Genomic DNA, 27,910 nt, shown 5'->3' on the forward strand with positions numbered 1-27,910 from the left:
TGCTGTTGCTGCTGCTATTTTAACAATGGTGCCATAACATAAAATAAGGACGTGTTTTATCTTAATGAAGGATTTGAGGCCTATGTTTCATTACAAAAAGATTTTATTGTGGGGAGGAATAAATGTGTTTATACTTTACAAGTGTGCCACAGATACATTTTACCATCAGTCGATTTACAAATTCAGTACATTTAATGTCATTTGATTATTTCATTTAAAAAGTATTTGTATTTTTGTAACTGCTTAAAAAAATAATAAATACAAATACATTTCTCAGCATGCAGCTTTATAGCGAGTAGCTTATTTTTATAACTCTTGTCTTGTGTTACAGTGATGCTGACACGATGAAAACTTAAATAAAGCAGTTACTGTACATGTTTCTTCAAGTCACGAGATTGTGAACTTTTATTTGTTATTCATCCATCCATCCATTACACTAAAGTCTACGATTGGCGAGATTTGGGTTATTGTTGATGGTTCTCTGTGCATGACCGGTGTGATCTTTGCCACTGCTGAGAGTAGTTTGCAGTAACTGGCTTTTGATCTGCAACGTCCCATTGCTGCTTGTCCCTTTAACAGATGTAAAGCTCTTTGGTTTGGGGATACGTGTGGGCCCTGGGCGTCGAAATGATTCTTGAGGTATCTGTAGGAGCACACAAAGAGACAAAATGCCGTGGGACTGGCTGGTATATGTCTGTACCAAATTCAGTTTAAAAAAAACTGATTTTACTTTTGTTCAAATGCTAGTAAGAAACCTATAGGTGGAGCCAAATACATGTGGTGAATTATACAAAACCCTTTGTTGCACCTGTAATTATGCCTCATAGTTTTCATTTACACAGCTTTCTATTACAGTGTAATGGCTTTAACATTTTGGCATTAAGTGTAAGATTCAATGTCCGTAACATGGCAGAATATATGTCAATATTTGATCTGTGGGATTCTATTTTCTTCTTTGGCACATCATTGTTGTACTTGGCTCACCCCTGATGTCTCCATAGCAAACAAACAAAAACTTTGTTTTGGTGCTCGTGCAGGAGAGCAGTCATATTATATGACCTCTGCGTGCCCACTTGCATGTGATTTGGTATGCTTGGAAAAAGCAATATAATGATAATCAGGAAATTCGAAATTGTATTATTTTCTCTTCTTAGGAGCAAATGCATCAATTTACTGCTCCTAGCAATTTATATCTTCTTAAATGTCTTATGTGTGTTTGTGTGTGTCTTCGTAACGCTTGGCATTCCTCGAACCTAACACTTCCCGCTACTAATCAGACAGCTTCCTCATCTTTGTGGATATTCATTGACACTAGTTCGGGCCCCTTTTGCTATCCGTTCATATATTTGGACAGTAAGGGACTTTTCACACACTGCCCCCGTGGAATTGTTTGAATTATAGCCTTTTCACCTCTGTAACGGATTTGAACAAATAGCATTCAATATATTATCATTTTTTAATATATTATCATGTTTCAATATATTATCATGTTTCATTATATACAATGATGGAAATCATTTGCATCTAATGACTACCTGATGTATGGAGCCCATGATTATCAGTTTGCTTTTAGCAAGACAACTTGAACAGTTGATGGCAGGGTGTTTTCGTTAGTACAGTAAATAAGGCACGCCAGTCTTTACATTCACACACACGCGAGTGAAAGACAAAAACAGATTTTAAATCTGCCCCAAAAAATTATTAAGACAAAAACAACTAAAGAAAGTTCTGCAATCACATGATATGGATGGATGAAAAAAATGGTCAACAGGTATGAGCGTGATGGAACGATAATAACTAAAAGTAATTTCCACAAGCAATTCAAAGTAGAAGAGAATAGGTTCATATATTTTACATACAACTACGTCAAATACTATTACGTTGCTTCAGTTTCACACTCATTAGATGACTGACGGTCATTTCAGAATATCATCAACTCAATAAGGCCTTAACTTCCATCAAATGTAGTTATTTTCCATCCACTGTTAGGGTGTAGGAAGACAAAATGATTAAAGCTAGGCCAATTTCTATTGGGCTAGGCCTCACTAAGTTTTTGTGTTGTGTTCGTCAATGGATTTTAATAGTCGAGTAGTATTTGTTTGAATTTAGACCCATTGAAACATGAACTTAAATAATTGTATTATAATTTGAGTTATACAGAAATGCAAGTAAATTTGCCACCCAACAATAAAAAAAAACATTACCTGCACATCATGCTGCAAAAAACATAACATAAACCCTTTTTTTTATTCCACACCATCCAAACATGCTGCATTCAGTGAATAAATGAGGCGGGTGAGAATGAATGACAAACTAGACACCTTTAATTCTCAGAAACCAACCCAGGTGTTTGATAGAGCATATTGAGTACATCAGTGTAAATTGCAACACAGTATATGTGCACATTAGTTTTCAGTCCAATTTATGCAAATCAAAAAGTACTAATTAAAGAGAGGTGATTACAGTCAAAGTCATTGTCTAAGCAAATTGACTCTGGGTCAAGGGGGCACGTGTGCGATAAAAGGGTCAAGGTAAGGGTTTGTATGGGGTCTCTAGGGTGGTGGGATGGATGGGGTGGGCATGGGTGTCTAAAGGGTCAATCATAAACATTACTTACTGTAATTTGTGATTGTCGTTGGGTTTGAATGGCGGTGGGCTTAATCATGATGCTACTCATGACTTTACCCGTGCTTTTGGGAGTTGCCATGCTGCCGTTAACGATTCTCTGCTCTTTCAGAGCTGGCGAACTGGCACTCTGATTGAAGGGGCTCCCTAAGTGAATGTGGATTTTGTTATCCTCTGTGGTGATGACGTTTGGCCCAGAGCTGTTGGATCGCTGCACCTTCCAGCCATTCTGCCGCTCGGGGCTGACACGGAAGACAGCGTGCCCTGCGGCGACTTCAACCGACTCAGCTGAGAGAGTCTGGTCAGAGGTACCTGTTGTGACAGAAACAATTTGGATAGGAGACATCGCTCTGTCGGGGGTCAGAGAGCTGCAAGAGTTGGGGGTCAGAGCTCTGGAATATGCTGCCATGTTGAGAGGAGAGACCCCCCTGTCTGGTGAGCAAGGCCTATCTGGTATTGGGGAACCTCTACATTTTGCAGTGGGGGAAATGGCTGTGTTCTGGATGATGGTAATTCTCTGTTTAGGTGGACCTCCGCTTGTGGGTATGATGGCAGTGCTGGTGAAGGACGGCGTATTCTCTGTGGTGGGGCTGGCGATCTCCAGCGTTGCCGGGTTGTGTCCGTGTTCAGGTGTCACTTTGATCTGCAGAGGCTGGCCAGGACTGCGCGTCAATACCACATCTCCAGTCTGTACGTGAGTACCACTTGAGCGTTGTTGTAACTTGCTCCTGAGCTGGGGAGGGCCCTCGTTGGATGAAGCACACGGTACTCTTCTCATGTTATTATTGAAGTTATTGATTGTATTCACAAGGGAGGGACCACATTTGTTGTAAATCTCAGTGTCGGCACATTGGTCGTTTTCGGACAACTTCCCGTTCTGAAGGACATCCTCTGATGACAGCGGCGCCAAGAGTTCATGAGGTTCTGTCTGGACCTCTTTGGTGGCGAGGTGCCAATCTGAAAAGCGCCTTCCGTTCATGCCAGGACGCAAACTTTTGCTGAATCTGCGATACCGCTCAAGCTCCCGAGTGAGGGTCTCCATCTCTCGAGTCAGTTCTTTGTTTCTGACCTCCTGTTGGGTCAGCTTTCTTCTTAAAGTGTTTTGGTCCGTCCTCATTCGGCATAGGGACTCCTCTTGTCCCATGTATTCATGGATCTTCTCTTTGAGAGCCGTAACCTCCTGTGCCAAATGGCATGATCTTGCCTCTTCTTCTTTCAGACGTTTGAACAAAACTGCTTCTTGGTTACTCTCATTCTTCTCTGCAAGCTCATATGTAGAAAGTTCCTTTTTGGACATTTCCAGCTCCTTCATCAAAGCCTTGGCTTTTTCTTGCTCCTCTTTTTTCAATAGGCCACCATCGACAACCCTCACATCTTTGAGTTTTCGTCGAAGGCGCTCGACCTCTTGGGTCAGGTCTTTGACCTTGTTGTCCTCTTGTTGGAAGCGGTTGGCTATGGGTGTTTTACCATGCTCCTCTTTGGCTTTGCTCTTGAGGTAATCTCTTTCTATCGTCTCTAGTGATTGCAATCTTTTTTTCATCATGTTGATTTTTGACTCCAAATCCATGTTCTTCTCCTCCTCATCCCTTAGTTTGGCTTTCAGTTCATCCCGTTCCCTCTTGGCATCGCATATCTTCCCCTCCAGGTCAGCCTTTGACCTCAAAGCTTTCTTGCTCTCTTCAATGAGTTTTTCTGTGATTGTTGTGACCTTCTCCTGTTCTATCTGAAGTTTACCTGTGCTGTTTTGTGCCTTGTTCTCCATCTGCTTCAGCTTCTCGGTCATGGTCTTCCTCTCGTCAACCAACATGACTGTCAGTGTCTTTAGCTTGGTCAAGTCCTCTTTCAGTGCCAACTCTGTCTTCTCGAGTTGCTTTTCAGCATCCTCAAGATCTTTAACTTGTGCTTTTAAGGCTTCCAGTTCCCCAGAGAGGGCCTTTGACACAGTCTTTTCTCTCTCAAGGTTACTTTTTAGTGAAGCACATTCCTGTTTACTCTCACTGAATGCACCCTCAAGTTTTTCTAAGTCCATAAGACGGTGATTCAGTTCATCAACTTCAGCTTTTAAACTGTCACTCTGCCTGGCTTCCTTTTCCAATTTTTTGTTGAGGTCTTTGCAGTGGTCCTCCATGCGAATCAGCTCCTCATCCTTTCCCTCCATTTCCAGCACTCTTTTGCGTAATTCTTCCAGCTCTGACATCAAGCTGGAGTTTCCACATTCACCACGGCTAATTTTGTCTCTCAACTCCTGGAGCTCCTCCTCTGCACGACGAAGTGTCTTGTTGGTGTCCTCCAGTTCATCGAGCTGCCTGCTCAGCGTGGACAGCTTCTGACGTAACTGCCGATTCTGTGCATCCTCACTTGTCAGCTTAGCCATCATGGTCTCCTGCTCCTGATGGTGTCGACTGATGCAGTCAAGCAACTCCGCTTCCAAGCGGGAAACCTTCTGCGTCTCTTCCTGCAGGTTTGTGTTAGCCAAGTTAAGCTCCTCCTGAACTTGTCTATTGCAAGTGCTTAGCTGTTGGACCTTGGCAGTCTGTTGATTCAGCTGCTCGTTGAGTCGCTGCTGTTCATCTACTACCATTAACGCAAAAGACTTGACCTTTGTCAACTCCTCTTTCAGGCTTGCAACCTTTTTGTTGTTTTCTTGGTCCTTGTGTTCTTGGTAGGCTTTTTCTTGATCTATTAACAGCTTCAACCTGAAAAAGAGAAAATTATATTAATACCTTCAAGAGGACTATGCATCATATTGTTTTCTCAATTTTCTCAAATACATTTTGGAACAATAAACTATGAACTCTGGCAAATATGCGGAGGATGGAGATGTGACACTATATACTCTAGATACTATACATATTGGAAGTAAAGGTAACACAAGACAAACAGGTAGCCAGACTCGCAAATTTCAACAGGATTTTTTTTGGGTGTGCAATCATTACTCCTCCTCTGATTCCATTGATGTGTATAATATTTTTGTCTGTTACTTCAAAACCTTGAATATGTTTGTATTGAGAAATGCATGGATACTTTTAAGACATATTTAAAGCTAGCACTTAAAAGGTATACGTACCCATTGATATCACAACAAAATTTGAATTAAAATGATACTTTCATTTAAAAAAAATCATAGTACAAATGAAATGAGGCTTGGATGTATGTACTAAGAAAAATAGCTGCCAAACAACTTTTCTATTTTGGGTATGATCAGCCTATGATCTTTTCTTTTATGTTTGTACATTTTTGTCCATTATTTTACATTGGTTGGATGACACATTGATGGTTTACCATTTGATTAGTGCATGCATTTTTAAATGTACAATTATCTTAAATCCTAAGGATAAATCCCACATGTTTGCTCTATTCAATTTCATTTTCATTTGTTTTCTTACTTTGGGTTTTTTTGACAAAATGCTGTATTGAATTATTTTAAAACTTTAAGTTATACAATTTCTTAGAACAATTTAATAGATCTCTGGCAATTGCATACATAAATGTGTTTTTTTAAATCACCAACTTTTTTAAATGCTTATTATTTTAACAATAAGATAAACTGATTCAAAATCGATATAAGTATAACCTCAAAAATCATTTTCCCACAAAACATACAGCTCTTAACTTGACCAAATATTGTGTTATTTGTGTGTCTCCAAGTCAGCAAAGAACTGCCAAAGTTTCTGGAGTTTGGATAAAGTTAAGCAAGCCTACCTGTAGCAAAGCTTCTCCCGGTATCACTGCCATGAGTTATTTTGCCGCACATTGTGCGCCCCGCTCTCAGAGTTGCATTCCTACAGCCAGACCAAACAATAATGCCCCGCTCCCTGCGGTGTGGACCATGACATCACCAACATGGCCTTATATGGCGCTTTGCATTGCAAAGACTCACAAGAAGAGGGTGTTCTTGCTTGCCTTTACTTGCATGTGTGTGAGAAATAGCGTAAGGATGTCATGGAACATTTATCTTACTCTGAAAAGTAGTTATATCATTACTTGTTATTTTACAAGTACATTTTTCAACTCCTTGATGAACTAGTCGTAGGCCAGAAGAAGGGAACATATGGCTCACGAGCAATATATGGCTCTTTTGTCGGGTGTGTGCGGCTCTCGCTAATCTGAAAGCCAAAATGTGGAACCCACTGCGTCTGGAACAGGGGTGGGCAAACTATTCCACAAAGGGCGACAGTGGGTGCAGGTTTGCATTCCAGCCCATAAAGAGGCCTCCTTTTCACCAATCTGCTGTCCTGCAAGTGCATTCAGTGAATTGCGGTCAGGTGCTTCTTGTTTTTTTGCAGAAATTTCATTGGTTAAAGTGCCTTTGCTGGATCAGTTTCAACAAAAACCTGCACCCACAGCGGTCCTCGAAGACCGGTTTGCCCACCCCTGGTATAGAACATGCCAATAAGAGCATTCCGCTGCCACGCCAGTGTGGTCCAATAATAGACATGGTTTAAACTTCTATTACAGATTTGTTTAAAAAAAAGATCCAATAAAATAAGCACACTGACTTGTGATATGCTATACAATACCTTTATTATGGTTTAAAAGGATAACTATCGCCTCAAAATTTAGATATGTAATGGGCTGGTGTACATATATTGTGGTATAATTAGTAAGTGCTTGATGGGGTAGTAGTTCACTTGCCTGACTTAGGTGTGGGTAAGCGTGGGCTCGATTCCCGGTGGTTATCTGGATGTTTGTGAGTGTGAATGGTAATTTGTCTTTCTGTGTTTCCAATGGCTGACATAGATTTTAACTTTACAGTGTTCCCTCGCTACTTCGCGCTTCAGCTATCGCGGATTCAGAGCTTCGCAGATTTTTTTCAGGAAAAAAAATTAAAGATATTAAGTTAAAACTATAAATTACGTCATTTTACAAGAGGTGGAAACAAAATATTCAATAAGAATTAGTAATTGCATCAAAAAAAGGCCAAAGACCAAATGGTCAATAACATGGTGAGAGTACAGGAATCCCATTGATGACGTCATTGCTAATGAGGAATGACTTATTTTGCAATCACAAAAATAAGTAGATATCAATCATTTAGGGAAATTAGTGCTATGAGATCAAATCTTTAAAGCCATCAATACAGTCATTGATTAATCAAATACGATCACAATCTCCGTTAGTTCTTTTTTCCCACTTGGGTTTTTAAGAATTTAACCTAGATGAGAATTCGGTCAAAATGTACATGGTTGTTTTGACCCTACATCAAGTGTACAAAAGTTTTTTTGTCTGAGAACCATGTTCAGAAAAATCAAAGGATGCAAGGGCTAACACGAAAATATTTTATTTTTATTTGTCAGATCGAAGATGTAAATAGGATTTTAAAAAAGTGTTATATGTATTATCAGTTGTGGATTTTACATCATTTACGTCAATGGCAGTGAAACATGATCATGCTTTTGATATTTATAACTGTCAGTGGTTGTGAATGAGTTAAATGCTACAATCAACAAAATGTATATACCTACACATCATATCAAGCAAACAATTGCCTAATATCTATTGCCAGTACACTAGCCTTTTTTCCCCATTCCACCTTACACAGTAAGCCTTCATTTTATTTTATGACATGAATTTGCTCTGAACATTTAACTTAATTTTGGTTTAACTAGGCTCAAAATGAGGTCCATTTGTTGAGGGAAGAGTAGTTAAATTTGATTCTGTGTTAGTCCATTTTAAGCGTTAAGTAGCCTGTCAGACATTGCTTCTTCAAACGTGAACTGATGACATCTTTGTTTGGAAAAAGAGTGTTCTTTTAGTATGAGCTCATGCTATACTTACATTAAATTAGAGAGCGACATGGAGGCGCAGCATTTAGCCTCTAGCCTTTGCTCTTAATCCAAACCGCACATGCCGGGCTCCTGATTAAACTTTACAACAACTCTCCTGAGACCTTGAAAGGGCGGATCCAACACAGTATGCGTGTGAGTTCTTGTAAACGCCAGATCAGGGATTGTAACACAAAGACCATGTTATGGTACACTTGGTTCTTTATGTGGGCCTCATGGCTTGTCTCCACACTGCTGACATTGATACTTCCGCTCCTTTAGACCGCACAGAGGCCCCGGAAATCAGATATATCTCCTGAAGCCTATTAAGTTGGAACGTACCATGACCCCATGGCCTCCGAACCCAGCTACTGTGTGTTTCCATATTTGAAGCAAAAATCACAAAGACCAATGTTTGTTTTTGTCAAACACACCTCCAATACAATCCAAATTGATGTGATGGCAACATTAAAACTTGTGAAAAACAGGTGAACTAAAGCCTGTCAGTCTGTTCTCTTGGGTATCTTGGCATTTCCTGAATTTGTAAACAGAGAATGTGATTTTTCTTTTGTAGCGATTGCATTCTCATCATTATCTCCATTCCCAAATTGACTTCAATTAGAGGGAAAATTATACTCTGTAATTATAATTCTGAAGTGGATTATAGGTTATAAATGGGAAAAAATTAAATGGAATATGCTTAAACACCAAATAACCTACCAGGGAAGTTCTTGCTGCTCTCAATCACATTGTCTAAAACAAACAAACAAAAATACTCCCTCACTTAGATGCACAATCTGGGATTTTTTTAATCCATCAGGGAACCACTGTCAGTATCAAAAGTCTTTCAGGAGAATTGGGATATTTCATTTGGGATAAGCTCACACTGCCTTTATCTGTTTTGTATCAACCATTCTTAATGGCTCTAGAGCATCTGTTTACTAAAATGATGCACTTCACTCGACATATTCGCTGTATTTCACTCTGATTGTTGAGGTTGTCTGAGGACAAGTTGTGTGTTCTTTACACACTTGAATTCCAAATCCTTTTACCTTCCCGTTTGCAAAGCTAATGCTAAAGTGTTTCTTCGACGTTAATAAGTTCCTGTGATTGAAGTCTGATAAGACAATTGCATAAACTGCCTTCTGTAAGAAAAAAATCAGCTGTTTTGACAAACAGCAGTGTGAATTGGACATTGCAGTTTGGGTGAAACTCAATTCTTGTTGTTATTTCCTTGGGCAGGTAGTAACCAAAATATTATGTTTCAAATTCTATCGTGAATAAAGAGAAGCTATCTGAGGTAGAACTTTCTAAAGGTCCTTTTATCCCAAACAATGATCTCATCACAAAAAGATAGTATGCAACCTCCTAAGAGACTCCATTATGTCCGTCAAGCTTGTGTTAAAAGCGCATAAGCTCTAAGTAATTTGCTCTTTGTGCTTTTTAAGGAAGGTTGATCCCTAAAATGTCACATAAATTGCTTGGCATGGCTAATGCAGCTATTTCATGCCTTTATACTTATGTTACGCTTTACTCACATGAAGAATGAATCTACGACAACGACCTGCATGAAGGTATTAGTAAGAAATGTCATGCGTCTTGTCATAGTATTATTTTCCATTCCATTTTTTGTACATCCTCACTCATATCAGCCATCTTTTTCAGCAAGGCAAGAGTCAAGTTTAACGAAAGGCAAGCTTCTGATATATTTGGAGAAGTAGCCCGATGTGTGTGTTTAGTTTTTTTTTTAGTCACATGTCAAAATCGTAGTATTCTTGGACTCGGCATGAGGGCATTCTCACAAAGCATGACTGCCAGTAACCGGTAACCATCAACTCGGAAAATTTTCTTCCCATACAAGGTAATGTCTTTTACAGAGCATTTCCACTTCCCAAAAACTTCATTTCCCCTCATCATCTCCCAGAAATCTGGTGCAGACCAGGAATGTGTGGCATACACCAGGCGTTAAATACAGGTGTGCGTTTCTTTAGGAAAAGACGCTGTTAATGATTTATGATGGTATTTTAATGTTCCGTAAGTGCTGAAAGTTGCTGCTAAAGCATCCAGCCCAATTGCCGCCAGACAACGTCTTCAAACATGTTGTTATTCGGAAACAATGGCAGATACTGTGAATTTGTTGATTTGCTAGTACATAGTCTAAACCAGGGCTGGGCAAACCTTTCGGCCCGGGGGCCACACTGACTTTAAAAATTTGACAGATGGGCCGGGTCAGCACAAGATACGATACATATAAAAAACTGCATCCGTTAACAGTACATACGAAACAGAAACTGAAAAAAGGACTAAAGTATTAACATACTCATCACTCATCAGTAAAATAAAAAGCATAAAGTACAAAGTAAAAATGATTGTATTGTATATCAAAATGTAATTTAAACAAAGATAGAGGGTCTGTAAAACCCAAAAAAAACAAATAAGAGTGGACAGAGCTAATGCCACTGGCTTCCGCGTGACGGCGCCATCTTTGGAAAAAAATTGGACAACGTCGACGGGCCGGATTAAAATGTTTCGCGGTCCGGATGTGGCCCGCGGGTCGTAGTTTGCCCATGTCTGGTCTGAACATATGATAAATTCTATGGGTTTCAGGGATACAAAAAGTACTGCAAAAAATATCCTCTAATATGTGTAAGTACCGTTACGAACAAAATACAGGAGCAATCTTAAAATAAGCACACTTGTAATAGTACTATGTTGGTTTTTCCTTTTTGTTTTTCTGCAAAAATATATTGAAATGTTTCAATGTTATCCTTGTTGAAACAAATCCTATGGCCAATAGCTGTTGTTTCAGCAATGGTATTGAGACACTAACGTATATAACTGGATGTATTTTTTTTAAACATTGTGACATGCCTTGATTTTTAATTTTACAATGTCTATGATATTGACCAAGCACATCCAATATGGCAGTGAAATGAAACACCTTTCTGGACATTCACTTTTTTTTTTTTACTGTGTACGAGAAGCAAATTTCAAGTTGGATATAGATAATATTTAGTCACAGTAATGACAGTGAATTAATTAGCTGCTTTCCCTCTTTGGTTGGGTTTACTTGTACAGTAACTGCTGCTGAGTTAGCAATTTTCCTCTGTGGCAAGCTCGGTCAAACAGGAACATTGATGGTTTTTGAGGAAACATACCTCATTTTAAATATAAAATTCGTGTTACGGTTGAATGAGGAGGGCAAGTCTGGATAAGTGCCTTAGTGATGATGAGAACATCGCCCAAGAATGTTCTAGACCCATTGATGTCATCTCCACCACCACAGTTAAGCCAACCAGATGGAATAAAAGATAAATTAGAAGCCCTGTATACTAAATAAGAGGTAGACTGTGTCATGTTTGTAGGTGTCTTGTTATATTTCCACTAAATGTATATTTTGTTTTATTCTGAGATTAAAAGAATTAATTTTGCAAATATTGTTCCAGAAGGAGTGGTAGAAAATTTCACTGTTTAAGAGATTGTTTGGATTTACAGTTAACTACACAGGAATTCAATGCCAAATTAAATATTTACAGGTAACCAACCGTCTGAAAGCACCGAAGTATCTTTTCAGTTGTGTTGGATTTCATTTTTTTTCTTCTTTTTTTTTTTTTAACTAAAAGTTGTCCAAAATTATGGACACGTTTGGTAGGTTTGAATCTCAATTAAGGCCATATATAATGTTTTCAATGCATCCGGGTGCTTGGAGTGATTTTCCACTAGGACTCTAAATTCCTACCACATTCCAAAAACATTAACTTACGTTCACCGAGAGTCTAAAATGACCTTTTCGTGTGAGTATGCTTGAGAATGTTTGTCTATTCATCAATTGCTTGATGGCCCATCGACAAGGCACTCAACCTAAACCGGCTTGAATAAGCTCGAGTTTCAGGATATGTAGTAATATATATGGTCCGTTCATTGCTTGAGCCCTCATCCAACTTCAGTATACGTAGAACAGCAATTGAAGCCCGGATAAAAAGATTAAAGTTTCAAGAGAGCAGGATGTTATTATTTTGTTTTAAGGCAGTAATCACTCATTTTCACTGGCTTTATAATTTTACACTCGGGTCGTCTTCATTTAATCCATTGTATTAGTGAACATGACAAGCACACAAGCCACGAGCCTGGTATTTAAGTTTAGGTCAAAAGGAACCTAGATTAATGTGTTGCCGCACTTAAATATTAGGCCCTTTTACTTTAAAATGAAACACGTTATGGTATTCTATACACAATTTGATTTAAAAAATCTTAGGTGCCTTTCTAAACTGTCTCTGACACTCCAATGTGTTGGAAATTATTTGACACAGTCCACAGTTCCCAATGGCAAGGGCGTAGCTAAAGTGAAAACCAGGGCCACTTAGTGGCCTACCAAGTTTTCCATCTCTTTTGGGGAATAATTTGAAAAATTGCACCTTATTATTCACTTTATTTGCACTGTAGAGAGCATGGAGCGGCCCTTTGGCGTGAGTGGTTAGGCGTTTGCTAAACAGCTCTGGAGTCCTAGGTTCAAATCTGGAGTCCTGGGTTCAGGTTCAAGTCTGTGTTGAGTTTGCATTCTCTCTCTGGCCCTGCGTGGGTTACCTCCGGGTACTCCGGATTCCTCCCACATTCCATAAACATGCATGGTAGGCTGATTGGACACTCTAAATTGACCCTAGGTAAGGGTGGGAGTGTGCATGGTTGTCCGTCTCCTTGTGCCCTGCGATCGGCTGACCACCAATTCAGGGTATCCCCCGCCACTGGCTGGGATTGGCTCCAGCATCCCCACGACTCTGATGGGGGTAAAGCAGTTCATAAAATGAGGTGAGATGAGATGTCGAGAGCACCTCAATCTCATTGTACAATTCTGTAATGACAGTAAATGCATTCATTCTTTCAAGATAACAACTCATATTTAACTAGTTTATCTGTGATTAGTTACTTCCGAATGACAAAATTGTGACTACCCAAACATTGGAGTCAATCAACCACAGTTTGTCCCCTAATTCTCTTTTAATTTTAACGTTTAGTTTGCAGTTTGGCGGTGCCCAATGACTAGGGGTATATAAACTTAAAGCCAAATGTGTTGTTTTTTTTTAAATGCAGATGGCAATTAAATTGGCTCCCCACCTTGAGTTCCCTCCAAAAGAACAAAGGCAAGAAAGTCTCTGTCTATGTAACATTTATCTCTAAGTTGAGGTCATGTTTTAAAAAACATCTGTTACTGATTAGCACGGTGTTCTTGCTCTGGCTCCCACACCCCTGCTGCTCCTGCATCAGCCGGCATGCGATGAGCTCATCACACATGACAGACAATCCATCAACAGGAAGTTTCTGCCAACGTTGTCACAAACGTCTCAAACTCAAAGCCAGCGGGCCAAGTTCGACCCATCGTGTTATTGTCAGTGGCCCTCAAATAGCATGTAGCTTTTGCTCCCTTGAGGTTAGGGAAAACTGTGATGATGGGGTGAGTGCTGCATTCATGTGCACTGACCTCTCCCGCTCTTGCTCCAGCAAGTTGGTGAACTCGTCACTCTTCTTCATAAAGTCGCCATGGTTGCGCTTTTCGTCCGCCATTTTATGCAGGGCCTGCTTGTGAGCCTGCTCCACCATCAGCAGTTGCTCCAGCATGCGGCGATACGTTTCCCTCTGCTTTTCTACCAGCTTGTCAAGCTAAAAGACAATAGCGTGACGGAGACAATGTTAGGCTGACAAGTTTCGAAGATGGATCCCAACTAATATTATATTTCTAGACCTTAAGTAACATTTTTAAAGATATGTACTTAACATTGTTATACTTTTGGCAACTTTCATTCCAACGAAATCATATTTCATAAATCAATCTGATATTTATACAAAAACCTGAAACTTTGAAGTGAGTATTGACAGACAGTAAATAAACACCGTCATTTTGGTAACCATGGTGAATTTAGGATGACATTCACAGTTTCGCAGCTCAGATGTTGCGGTGGTCATTGTGGAATCTCAACAGCAGATTTTAAGAATAAAAACAGAAAGACGTCATCTACAGGATATAATTTAAACAAATGAAATTCCATCATTATTACTTAAATGGCAGGTTTTAATATATTCTTATTTACTACAAACAAACTATGTTTCTTTTGTCACTTTTGCTTTATCTATATGTATCTATATTTTAGGAATTTTCTACTGAACTGTTGTTACCTCCACCATGGGCTGTTCATAGATGTCTTCCTGTAAGCAATCAGTCTTGCCCTGTATGGAATCCCGCTGCAGAGCCTGCAGCACTTTGGGTGGCGTGACAAAGCCATATTTGGCTTCCAGGAGGGCCAGATCAATTTTTTCAGCCTTCAACACAGTGATGACCTCATCTCTTGCCTGCAGAGATCAGAACGAAGATGTGTTTTGACTGAGAATATATGTCTTTCCTGTCTTTACACCTGACCTGCAACTCTCCCTCGAGCAAGCTTAGCAAAAACACCAGGTCATCACGTGAAAGGTCTCTGGTCTTCTCTCTACGGACCCCCTTTGCAGTGCCATTGTTGCAACTCTTGTTGGTCTTGTGGTTTCGCTGGATGGTGCCTGTGTCATCAGGGGGCTCCCGATGGCGACTTCGCCATTCCGGCCGCCCAGAGGGCTCTTCTTTGGCCAACTTGACCTTAGTGACGTCCTCCAGGCTGCTGCTTCGGGAGCGCATGTTGCTTCCTTAAAAGGACACCATTGAGATGTTAGATTGAGTTGTACATGCTTTACAATATCTACAAAAGGTAAATACACTGAAACATTTGATATAGCTAGTGTTGGTAGCTTTGGCCAAACAATGACACTTAACCATCATGAAATGCGTGCAAAATCAAGCAATTAGTGTATTTTAGGAAGGTTAGGTCCTAACAACATTTATTTAAGGATAATCCACAGACAAAGTGGACATTTTTAACTATCTAAAGAGCTGGGATATGATTATATCATAGGGCTAGGAAGAAAAACACAAAATAATCTAGACTGTGAGTAGTTTGTCTCCTCTTTGCTGCCATATCATTCTGCGTATCGGTTTTGGATTTGCTGTCTTGCTGTTACAGTCTTCCAAACTATGATTAGCCTCACAGCAAAACACTCATAAATGCACAAATAACTAACAACTTGGAAACTTCATTCAGAATATATTTAAACCACCATCCTGAAAGCTGCTGCCAGACATTTTTTTTAGCCAATGAATGTACGTACTCTTTTTTTTCAGCTCATGACTATGTCGATGTTATTTGGCTGCCTGAGTGTTTGGAAAAATGAGTAACTGCAGCAAAAGATGATTTTGGTCTCCATAGAATCCCCGTCTGGCAAGCTCTGATGTACAATGTATGACAGACACGCTCAGGCATTCGCTGATTGTGATGAACTTAACTCTGATAAATGACTAAAACAAGCAAATGAACTCTAACCACACAATTTATAACATTTATTTTTATATCATGAACCAAACATCTCATGGATGCCAGATGTATTACATCATTTTTTTATTGCCAATTTACTTAAAGTTCAGACTCCAAGGGATTAAAAAAGTAATAGTAGGTAATGTATCATGTGAATTGCCTGAGAAAGAGATATTTATCTTAAATGAATGGAAAATAATTCTATTTTACTCATCTTCGCAGCTAAATCAAATCTCATAACAGCGTGAACTTGCCAGACAATTACATAGTAGAATATTAGTGCCTTGTCAGTGACACAACCTTTATGTGAGACCCTCATATGGTCTTTGAGTGAGAGCAATAGCTGGCTGATTACATTGTACAAAGCGGAGGTGAGACGTTACATGATTGTGAGCTGAGGTAATTCCCTGCAGTCGGCTACAGACAGACTCCACATCTACTCAGTAAGAACACGTAGCTGCCAGCCAAACGCACGGGTTAGCGCAACAGAGCCGAAGGTCACAGACATGTACAGCATCTCGGCATGTGCAAGTATCACGTAACTGCCAAAACTGCGAGTGGGATCACAAATACATCACATAGTTAAAAGTTAAAAAGGGTCACACAGGGGACAAGGAAGTTGATTCATAATACATAAAATAAATGGTTCCCTCTTTTGGTGTAGAAGTGCACGTTTGGGGATTTCTAGGCCAGGCTAATAGGCTTCTAAAATGTGACTGTCTCTAGTTGCTTGATTTATTTTAGTGTGTGTGTCTGTGTGTTTAGGGAAATGGGGGATTTACAGATTCCTAATTATCTATGCCTCTACAACCATGCCAATACAAAAGCAAGGTAGCTTTAATAGATGAAATGTTTTACATGTATGTAAAAGATTTTCAAAGTACAGTGTTCCCTCGCTACTTCGCGGTTCAGCTACCGCGGACTCAGAGCTTCGCGGATTTTTTTTGAAAAAAAATAAAAATACAAATATTACATTGAGACAACATATTTTAATGTTTTTTTTTATTGTAACATAAATTGTACCCGTATTTTATATGGTGTACTGTATACAGGGGGTAAAATAATTACTTTTTTTTTTTAATTACATTCAAATTAAGCATTATTGAAGGGAATCCCTATTTTGCGGAAATTCACTTATCGCGGGTGGTCCCGGTCCCCATTAACCGCGATGACCGAGGGAACACTGTATTTATAGAAAATTGCGGTCATTTTTTTAGACTTTTCAGAATGAAGATTATGAAAGATGCTGACGAGAATTTTTGTGACGTCAATTATACCCACAAACATACAGATGAATAGACTCGGACCCAGGTGCACCTGATAATGGGAATACTAAATTAGGGATACATATTTGCATTTGATTGCCTTAAATAATGCCATCATTGAAAAAAGGCCTGTCCCTATGTGAAGCTACCACTTTTGGGTTTTATTTAGGTTTTTCTCCACTATTTAAAATCAGAAAAATTCAATTCTGTGTGATTTTTTTCCATTGTTTTAAAAATTCTTTTTCCATGAACATGATAAAAGTTGTCCCTTTAAAGGGCTAGTGATAATTTGCTGTCCTAAATGATGAATTGGCAGAAAAAATGTGGCACAGGAAGCCTAGCCTAGTTTTACCCTTTTTTGGCTTTCATAACAGTATCTGTTGCCAATGGTCACTGGAAACTGTTTGCAGTTTGCACATTTTCTTTCCAGTGACCACTATAGTTTCCATGATGGGGTAGTAGGTCGAAAAATCGGATGTGTTGAGCTCCAAAGATTTAACTCTTTACAATCAACACTTGACAACTACTTAGTGTTTCAGAATGTTAAAAAAAAAAATCCTTCACTTTTATTTGCTCTTTAAAGTTACTGGGTTGAAAGGTGAGGAAGCAGGTGTTCCACAAAGAAAATAAACCTCTTGCAAACACGTGCACGCACATACACACACACACACACACACACACACACACACACACACACACACACACACACACACACTTTACTGAGTACATTCTTGGAGCCTGACATCACACTCTGACGTGATTGAGGGCAAGCAAACGTAGTTCAAATGCAAGCAAGGAGACCAACAGATGGAGTGAGTGACCTTTTGCTATGAAGGATTAAAATCCACATTTTTCTGTCTACAATAAACAATGTGGGCTCTGAAATAACCACTCAGATAGACCACAGGTAAATGTGTGGTCTTGAATGAAATGCTCAAATAGTATACGTTGGTAATTTCCTAATTATTGTCATGCTTGAAAAATACCCACAGGAACTAAACTTTTTTTTCTTTTTAACTGCAGCTAATAGCTCAGTAAGAACATCAACCTCATAACAGCATGATTTGCTTCCGAGGTTTTAATCATTGAGCCAAAAAAGGAGTGGGGTGTTTACAAACAGGACAGATGGTTGTCGTAGCAACAGGTGGCAAGCTGGGTTTAGGGTTCCATGAGATGACATAAAACCTCCTGAGATGCTTCCTGCCAGTATTGGAGTCTTGCCAACTAGCAAGTGAAATACTAGAAATCTCATTGAGTTACTCTTGTGTACTTTAGCGCAATATATGGGAACTTATATATGGGAATCACTGTGTGTAGGGGATAATGCTGAGGTCTTTTTTGGGGATTTGGTGGATTGTAAAAGATGGATAGACATGAGGGGAAACTTACTATACTCTATGCAAATAGATGTGACTCAGATCAAAGATTCTGCGATGTGCTGATCTCTAAAAAAAAAAATTCTAAAAGCAACCCGTGACTGTTGATGTGATTGAGTGATTATGGTGCAGCTGACTTCAGTAATATTGTCCTTTTCCATGATTTGAAGCCAGCCGCAGCTGTCAGTGAATCTTGCCTTGGCTGTTTTCCCACCTTATTTCTCATCTTACACGTGGTGAGCATTTCAACAGTCTGGATGGGAGAATCCATTTGATGAAAAGTATGCAAGTCCATGCATGTAAAAAAAATACTATGTACTTTAAGTTCAATAAGTATTGGAACACCCTTTTATATTGCAAGTATTCATCTTTTCTGAACCACTTTTTCCTCACTAAGGCCAAGGGGGTTGCTGGAGCCTATTCCAGCTGACTTCAGCCCAGAGGTGGGGTACACCCTGCATTGATGCCCAGCAGGGCACAAAGAGACAAACAACCATTCACCCTCACACCTAGTGGCAATTTAGAGTGTCCAATCAGCCTACCATGCCTTTGGAATGTGGGGAAGAACTGGAATACCCGGAGAAAAGCCACATGCAAATTGCACACAGGTCGACCGAGATGAATTTGAACCCAGGTCCCCCACTGTGCGGTAATATGGCCTTTAATGCATTTATCTTAAATTAGTGAATCTTAAACCAGTCTGATATTTTTTTGTGATTACGATAAAGATTTGTAATAAAGATAAAGAAATTTGACCTGACTTACAGCTCTCTCTAGTGGTATGAAATTTTAATACATTTGGGTCTCATTTAGTATAAAAGTATTTAAACACAACCTATTTTGGATTTAGATAGGAGAACGTCTTGTGAGCCTTATAGGCAGTTGTAATTAAGGCTTGTATAAATAAACTTTGTGCTTGGACATGGAGCTGCTTAAGCAATCATTTAGGGTTGGTCATATATTCAACTTTTCCTCACCTCTTATTTACTCGATTGCAAATGTAATCCCACAAGAGATGTGTTCTCAGTTTACTAAATACCAGTGGTCACCCAGCTGACTCATTTTACACCAATAAGCAGGCTTCTTCCCATACTCTTTAAGGGTGCCGTGCTTTCGATGCACATGCTATTCATGGCCGATCTAATGGCTTCTGAACGCAGTTGTACAATAGAATACAATATAATGTGGTGATAACAATAATAATAGTATATTCATTAAATTACAATTAATTCATTCATTTTCTGAACCGCTTCATCCTCACAAGGGTCGCAGGGAGTGGTGGAGTCTATCCCAGCTGACCCTTCAGGCACTGAATTGGTGGCCAGCCGATCAAAGGGCACGAGGAGATAGACAACCATTCGCGTTCACACTGATACCTATGGGCAATTTAGAGTTTCCAACCAGCCTACCCTAGCATGCATGTCTTTGAAATGTGGGAGAAAACCAGGAGTACCTGAAGGAAACCCCCACAGGCCTGGGTATAACACATTACGTGATTTTAAACCAGGACCCCTTGAATTGTGAGGCCAACACACTAAACACTCAGCCACAGAGGACCAATTGCGTTAGTGTTTAAATGATTACTAAATAAATTTAAAAAAAACATTACATGGCCATGTCCCTCTCCTGATTCAAGTACATTAAATATAAAAGCTTGATATTCTGTGACTGTCAATACTTGTCCCTTTTCAACATTTCTGGTACCAAAGTTAGTGTTGCTGAAAACCCAAGCCTCAGAAGTTCCACCATAAAAACTTAATTTTAACTGTGCAGTCATTTTTGCGTGAGCTAAAACGTCAATGAACGGAACATGACGCGCAACAAGTGAACCGCATTCTCGTGCTATGGGACTATACTCACTAAGTTTAGAACTGAGAATCCCGTTTGGGCCTTTGCGCATGTTCCAACACAATTGCATTTATTATGCCATATCATCTTTCCTCTCTTGGCGCAAGCTGCAGGACACATACTGTTGCACTGTAACCAGGTCTGTTTTGGAACAGGTGATTATGAGAAAGACAAGCCACAAGTGCTGCTGGGTCGTAGTAATTTCAGTGAGGGGTGACTGGGTTCAATTTGCCTGGTACATTTCAGATCTTGCTTCTTTCATATCGAGCTAGGAAACACCTTGTGTCAGCAATTCCATATACTCAGCTGTGGTGATGTACGATTTAGGCACCACTCATTTACTGGATTTATTTGGATACTGTATGTTATTATATTTTGAAGCTGAATTAAGAGGAACAGTTGATGGGGCCTGACTTTATTGCAAGCAGTCTGGGTTCGTTTCCCACTCAGGGGCAGTGTGATTGTGAGAACCACGGCTGGCTGGCGACCAGTCTGGGTTGTAGTCTGCCTTCAGCCCAAAGTCAGCTTGGAAAGGCTCCAGCAACCCACAAAATCCTTACGAGAATACGCGGTACAGAGGAAGAATGCGTTTTTGGCCCACCGGGGCGAGTGGTTACCCATCGACTTCGCAGTTCAAGGGTCGAAGGTTCGATCCTAGGTCCGTTCTTGCTATGTGGAGTTTGCATGTTCTCTCTAGGCTAGTGTTGGTTTTCTCTGGGTACTACAGTTTCCTCTCACATACCGAAAACATGCAGGGTAGGCTGGTTTGACACTCAATTTGTAAACAGGGAATGACATCTTTTTTGTGCCTCAATTGAGTTCTCATCATTATATCCATCCCCACTTTCACTTCAATTAGAGGGAAAATAATACTCATATAAGCTAAGTGTTGAATGGTTGTCTCCTTGTTCCCTGCCTTACGATTCAGGGTTCCTGTATTTGACTGGGATTGGCTCCACCGCTCTCTGCGGCCCTTGTGAGGACACGCGGTTCAGAAAATGAACAAAACAAGAAATTAATTAAAAGGGTAAGTCATGATCTTTAGAGCTATACCTCATAAAACCATAGAATTTGACAGCATTGGACAGTCATTCTTTTCAAATAAGGTTTTTTAACATGTGCTACTTTTACTTCCTATTTGTATTCATACTGTACGAATATTGTGGAGTGTCCTGTGAATTTTCTGCAGATTCTTAAAGAGGTTGCTTTAAAAAATAATATTAAAATAAAAATCGTATATGGCGGCAAGGTGAAGGAGTGGATAGCGCGTCTGCTTCTGAGTTCTGAGATCGAAGTGTTCAAGCCGCGGTCCGGACCTTCCTGTGTGGAGTTTGCATGATCCACTGGGTTTGCATGAGTTCTCTCCCACCTCCCAAAAACATGCAACGTAGGCTCTGAATTGTCCCTTTGGAATGAGTTTGAGGGTGAATGGTGCCCTGGGAAAGGCTGCACTGTGCCCATGACCTTTGTGGGCAAAAGCGTTACCAAAAATGAATGAATTATAAATAACTTGTTTTTTTTAAATTGTGAAAATTGAACCTCGTTGTTTCCACATCAACACCAAGATGAGTTGAGTGTATTTTTTTTAAATTTGTTGTTGTCAAACTCATTTTAGCTGCTGAGCTCGAAATAGTTTTCCCTCAGAAAGCCATGAAGCCTGTAAAACCAAAAATGTAAGATGATGAACTGATGAGGAGTATAAGCACTTTAACCGAGCACCATTTTAAATTTAACCCTGAAGAGGCCAATTGAATGACGCATGCCCACCTCAAGAATATTTCGGGTTAATGTTGATTTATTTTCTGTATATTTAGTGAAAAAGATTCATACAGTGTCGATTTCCAACGGAGAGACACCTCACCCATCAAGAACTACACTATTGCCAAGTATTGGCTGTTGCCAAAAGTCAACCGACATGCAGGTACAGAGGCCATAAGGACTGTATTGTGGAGATTAACGTGTACACAGACTTTAACCCCCAATTGAGGTCTGACATAAGATTAGGAAAGACATGGGTTTACAACACGGTCAGCAATCTGTCACCTCGTCTGCTGAAATTGCCTCTGTGTGACACGGTAGTGGGCATGATGAGGATTACAAGGTCACGCCATCCTAGAGCCACATGCCATGCACTTGAAAAGTCTGAAGTGTGAACAGTTTTCCCCACGGCTCAGCGACACTTTACGGGGAAGATTACTCTCCAAGAATCAATTAATGAAAGTAAACACGATTACTTGGTTTGGGATGAAGATGGCTCTTGAGGAAACTGTCTGTCTGGTTAGCTACATAACTATACGCTGCTGATCAATACCATTTCAAAACAGTGATCTGAAAGATTTGAGCTTAACCAGCACTGTAATCTAAATCAAAGCCGCATTGCCTCTTGCCTTAATGCAAGAAGACCAAACTATGGTCCTGTAATCTTGACCTTTTATATATCAAATCAAAAGCCTTTATTGTCATTATACAACAGCTGCATATAACAAAATTAGTGATGGATCCATAAAATGGATCTTGAGCTTTGCATAAATAAGGAAAGATGAAAGTTCCCAACAATACTCAAAGCAAGGGGGGATGGTGGTTAGCGCTTCGGCCTCACAGTTCTGGGGTTGAGGATATTTTCTTCATTAGCTTGCGAGGATTTTCTCTAGGTACTTAGATTTCCTCCCACACCCCAAAAATATACAAGGTAGGCTGATTGAACACGCTAAACCGCCCCTAGATATGAATGTGAGTGTGAATGGATGTTTGTCTCATTGTGCTCTGCGATTGGCCAGCAATTCAGAGTGTCCCCTGCGTGGTGCCCATAGTTAGCTTGGATAGGTTCTAGCAACACACACGACTCTTGTGGGGATAAGTGGTTCGGAAAATGAATGAATCAATCAATCAAACCAAGCCCATATGCAAAATGGTGACCACAAATGAGAAAAGCCAAACAGAAAAGACGTCTTTTATATCACTCAGGTTTCTCTGGCTATCTCATTGTAGACTGATTGAACACTCTAAATTCTCCTTATATGTGATTGTTAGTGTGAAAGCTTGTTTTCCCAAATGTGTGCTGGGTTAGGTGGATACCAGTTCAGGGTGTACTCCACCTCTTGCAAATAGTTATTTGCGCAAGGCTCTGAAGAAAGGATGAATATTGCTTTAGTTTGGGTTGTAATTGTCGAGATGTTTTTTTAATCGCTGCGTAGTTGAAACGATGGATCTATTTTTACGATACGCAGGCCTACGATCATCCCCTAAATCTAACATTCTGGCTTCCACCATTCGCTAGTGATGTACCGATGCAATAAATAGTATTGGTATTGGCCCCCGATGCAGATGGTATTGGATTTAGCAACAAGTTCGGATCCGTATCACATCTGTTATCAGTACCATGGAGCTTCAGCTTCTGTATATTGAACCACCAGACAAACATGTCCACTAAGTGGAACTAAGTTTCTTCAGAAATTAATGATAACAGGATTATAATATAATATTTGTAAACATAGCACTTCTTGAGGAGGCACCAGTAAACCTAACTTTCATGAAAAAAATATGATTTGTCATTAAATGATGACATTTTTTTGTATTATTATGACTGATCTTAAAATATATTTGCCGGATCGGTATCAAATCAGAATCAGAAGAACACAATACACGAACGCAGATCAGAAGTTTAAAAAATCAGTAGCAGCCGATCATGGTCATTCACTGTATGCGTCATCACGTGTGAGTTGTGTACATCACAAAATATAACAGAAAAAAAGCGTTGTTTAATTTCTGCTTGTAAGATTGTAAAAAGTATAATGAATTGAATAACTTAAAAATTAAGGAAAATGGAGAAGTATCAAAAAAAAAGGAACAATGTTCCAAATGAACTCACAGTTCACATTGCCCTGCAGGTGGTAACAGACAAAGCTTTGGTCTTTAACAGGGGCGTCTCCATGGGGACATTGAACACAGCACAAGGCAACAGGGCCAGTTTAAAAAGAGGAGTGTTCATGGCATGATCCTACTAGGTGAATATTTACACAAACAGCCCCCACCCCCAAAATTTGTGACTTGATCTAATCATGTTAGGAATTTCACAGGCGAAGTTGCATCCCTGCTCGGAATAGACTGCGGAATAGACTACAGAAATAGCTACCAGATAGTGTATGTTGATCTCTGCAAGGATTTTATATGAATACAGCATCAGCAAGGCTACTCAGCAGAGGGAAGTGATATGTGTGCCGCCTTGACAATTTGCGCCGCGTCATGGAAAGTCCCCACATCAAACAGCCTGGAGTGAAATCTAAGTTCAAACTGATGATAACCGAATGAACACCAAGCACATATACTAAACAGAATGAAGGCAAAAGAGTATGTGCCAGGCCATATGCCATGGTGGCATATGGAAAAATAGATGAATAAAAAAGATTGCCATTTCTTTTATGATAATAATCTCAACATCCTTGTGTTTGCTTGAATTGTAAACCTCCAGGAAGCAACAACTGCAGTAGCACTGTACAGCGTGAATAAATATTACAGGAGAAATATTGTGAGCCTATAAGGGCATAGAACCAAGTGAATGCAGATTTTAAAACAACATATCTATATTTGTTTCTAAACATTGTGAATGTAGAATTCCTCAGATGATGTCCTTGTAATTATAAATTGTTTAATTACTGCCGGAAAATAACTTGCAGACTCAATTGCTCTTATTTATAAGGACGAAAAATAGTAATTAAATTTCTGGTGGATGCATTAACACTTTTTTAATGGAATTTCAACAGTAATTATTTGTTTTGGTGTTACTTAATGTTGGAGCTGGCAGGATAGGTGCAAAGGTATTAGCTTGAAAAGTTCCAACCAACTATGAAGGCCCACATGGGCCAGAAATCCATATTACTTGGTAGATTAACTTCACACTTTTTCAATCATCTACTTTATGTTCTGCTCGCTTCATTCGTTCCCTTTCATCATAAAAAGGGGACACATACTGAGAGGTAAATTCTCATCACAAATGAATTGCAGCAGTGCCACCAAAAAAACATAGATATCAACATTACTGTATGAAATTAAATAGTTTGGTCGAATGAAAACATGTTTCTCTGTCCACCAAAGACAAAATGCTTTTTTCTTATTACAATTATTTGGACTTTGTGCTCTGGGGTTCTGGGTTCAAATCCAGGTCACGTCCACCTGTTTGGAGTTTGTTCTCCCCGGGCCTTCGTGGGTTTCAGCCGGGTACTCCGGTTTCCTCCCACATTCCAAAAACATGCATAGTAGGCTGACACTCTAAATTGCCCCTAGGTATGAGTGTGCGTGTGCATGGTTGTCCATCTCCTTGTGTCCTGCGATTGGCTGGCCACCGATTCAGGGTGTACCCTGCCTCTGGCCTGGAATCAGCTGGCTCCAGCACCCTTGCAACCTTAATGAGGATAAAGCGGTTCAGAAAATAAGATTATTTGAATTTGTGCTGCCTCTTGAATTATTTGATGTATATAGCATACATAGGCAATGAGGTTGTGGCTAGGTTGACCAGTGCAAATCAAAGTGTGCAACGTGGAGCGCGTGGCGCGCAATGTGTTCTTAGGGCTCCCTGGATCTGGTTTCACTCACAGAATAGCTGCCGCTCAGAGCTCTGGGAAAAGAACACTATTAATACTCGAGCAGAAACTCCAGTGTTGTCCAACATTAGCTGTGGTCCAAGCTTGACCCGTAGTCCGAACAGTCCAAATATGTCCAATAAAGTTAGCAGTGCCCACACAGTACTGCAGGATGGAATGACAGATCCATTGTTCATCCAAATGATTTTTTATTCATTCACCAATACAATAAAGTTGTACAATATAATAAGATGTATCCCTTGGTAGGTTAAATCATACTAATTAAGTGGTAGGCTATTACTAGATGTGGCAAATGCTTTCACCCTCTCTGGGCCTAATTACCTGATGCACAGATGCATGTGTAAAAATGAAATACAGTAGAAATACTTATTTAACTGGTTTAATGAAGTAATACCCAAACTTTAAGGAGTGATTTGAAAACATTTGCAATTAATACTTATATGTACCTCCATGCTTTTGTTCCTATGGTATTTTGGAAGCATCAGCAGCATTCTGAAGTGCAAAATTCTGACCATATGACCCAGTGATAAATCCAACACAAAACCTCTTAACCAACCCTCGTAATCCATCCTCAAAGTCAAGGAGCTCAACGTACTTTGACAATCTGTGCCCCACTGTCCCCAAAGTGTCACTTAGCAGCAAGGTGCCCTTTTCTCCACTAGGGATTGGAATACTATTTTTTTTTTTAATCTCATAAGAAGACTTCAATCTATGTTCTAGTAGACAATATGAGTTCTCAATCTTAGGGTTTGTGTGAGGTTTTCACTAGTCAACACTGTGCATTACTAGCCGTAATGTTTTGCTCATACATTTGGTTGATGAGCACCCAATGGTATTTCATTATTTTTGATAAATGTTGTTTGGGATTACCAGGATTAAAGGGGATAAATTGAAAGCAATACAATCAAAGAAATAATGTTCCACAAGAACAATACAAAATCTGCCTTCTTCACATATATGAGCTTCCAGCCTGTATGTAGCCTATCCCAACTAACTGGGGGCAGTAGAGGGGGTACACCCTGAAATGGTTGCCAATCGATTGCAGGACACAATGAGTCAAACTACCATTCACACCCAAAGTTCTACTTAGTCCGACCTGAGTACCCAGAGAAAACCCATGGGGGCATTCTTGATCTAAGAACTGTGAAATGTTCATTATTTTCATTTTAATGCCAAATTAATGTTGTTGTTGTTGTTGCACGAACTATTGACTGGCTGTTATCCTTTCAACTGCAAACTAATTTGCCACCCTCATCTCTTATCCCTCAAGCCAGTGATGGTGGTGCTCGGAAAATGAAAAAAGAAACACCTTTGTGAAATCTATTTGGGTGCAGCCCACTATGTACAGTTTTGCATGACTCATTCTAACTTTGGCTTGCTGAATCACTACCATCAGTAATGCTGGTCAAAAGCTACTGATTTAATTCCTGTGCGGATTTAAATTTGGACCCAATAAAATCCTAGCACATTCAAAAAAAGCACTTTCCAAAATTGTGTCTTTTGTGCTTCATCTGTAATATGTGGCAATCAAGCTACTCAAGGATTCTGCACAGTAATCCTAGCATTCCTATTGCACGCGCTCACACGCCTTACCTCACGTAGCTAAGCGACCGACCGCACACTGTGCTGCTGTGATGCTGCAGAGTTGCTAGTCGTGTTTTCAGCCTGTCAGCAGTGATGATTTGGTTATCCTCCGTGTTCGATTCACACTGGCTGCTCAGTGTAAAAGTCGTTTTCCTGCTACAGTCCAGGTATTCAGGCTGGTTGAAGATGTTACTGTGTTACAACAATTTCAGGCTGAGTCTGAGGGAGGGTGAAGCTGTCTGACCGTGTGTGTGAGTAAGAGGAGGACCTGCCATGCAGATATCAGCCAGTTAAATTTAAACCAGTCTGCCTTCTGACACCTTCAACCACACTTCCCCACCCCCTCCTACACACACGTAGACAAACACACACCCACTATGGGTACGTGTCTGTCTACACTGGCTGTGACGATGGATTTTGACCGAAGCCCACTGCCTCAACTGAGAGATGGAGGACCTG

The 27,910-nt window shown here is 39.9% G+C and overlaps 1 protein-coding gene across 2 annotated transcripts; it reads right to left on the reverse strand.

The window, feature by feature from the left end:
- Positions 1 to 85: 85 nt before the first annotated feature.
- filip1l (filamin A interacting protein 1-like) lies at positions 86 to 27,720 on the reverse strand. Of its 2 annotated transcripts, XM_077728050.1 has the most exons (6): positions 27,461 to 27,720; positions 14,800 to 15,059; positions 14,559 to 14,732; positions 13,867 to 14,045; positions 2,618 to 5,321; positions 86 to 643 (listed from the first exon to the last, which is right to left on the reverse strand). In XM_077728050.1, the coding sequence occupies exons 2-6, from the start codon at positions 15,049 to 15,051 to the stop codon at positions 437 to 439; spliced, it is 3,516 nt and encodes a 1,171-aa protein (XP_077584176.1). In that variant the 5' UTR covers positions 15,052 to 15,059; positions 27,461 to 27,720; the 3' UTR covers positions 86 to 436. The 2 variants fall into 2 exon arrangements, with proteins under 2 accessions (XP_077584176.1, XP_077584185.1); XM_077728059.1 differs by lacking the exons at positions 13,867 to 14,045; positions 14,559 to 14,732; positions 14,800 to 15,059; positions 27,461 to 27,720 and adding an exon at positions 6,328 to 6,437.
- Positions 27,721 to 27,910: the final 190 nt, after the last annotated feature.

The sequence above is a fragment of the Stigmatopora nigra genome, chromosome 1 (genome assembly GCF_051989575.1).
Source record: "Stigmatopora nigra isolate UIUO_SnigA chromosome 1, RoL_Snig_1.1, whole genome shotgun sequence".
Taxonomy (NCBI): Eukaryota; Metazoa; Chordata; class Actinopteri; order Syngnathiformes; family Syngnathidae; genus Stigmatopora; species Stigmatopora nigra.

Excerpts from the sequence above, each read along its gene's own strand:
- filip1l (XM_077728050.1), bottom strand. The coding sequence starts at position 15,051 with ATGCGCTCCCGAAGCAGCAGCCTGGAGGACGTCACTAAGGTCAAGTTG. Across the intron at positions 14,733-14,799 it reads TGCTCGAGGGAGAGTTGCAG|GCAAGAGATGAGGTCATCAC; the intron begins GTCAGGTGTAAA and ends TGATCTCTGCAG. Across the intron at positions 5,322-13,866 it reads CTGGAGCAAGAGCGGGAGAG|GTTGAAGCTGTTAATAGATC; the intron begins GTCAGTGCACAT and ends TCTCTTTTTCAG.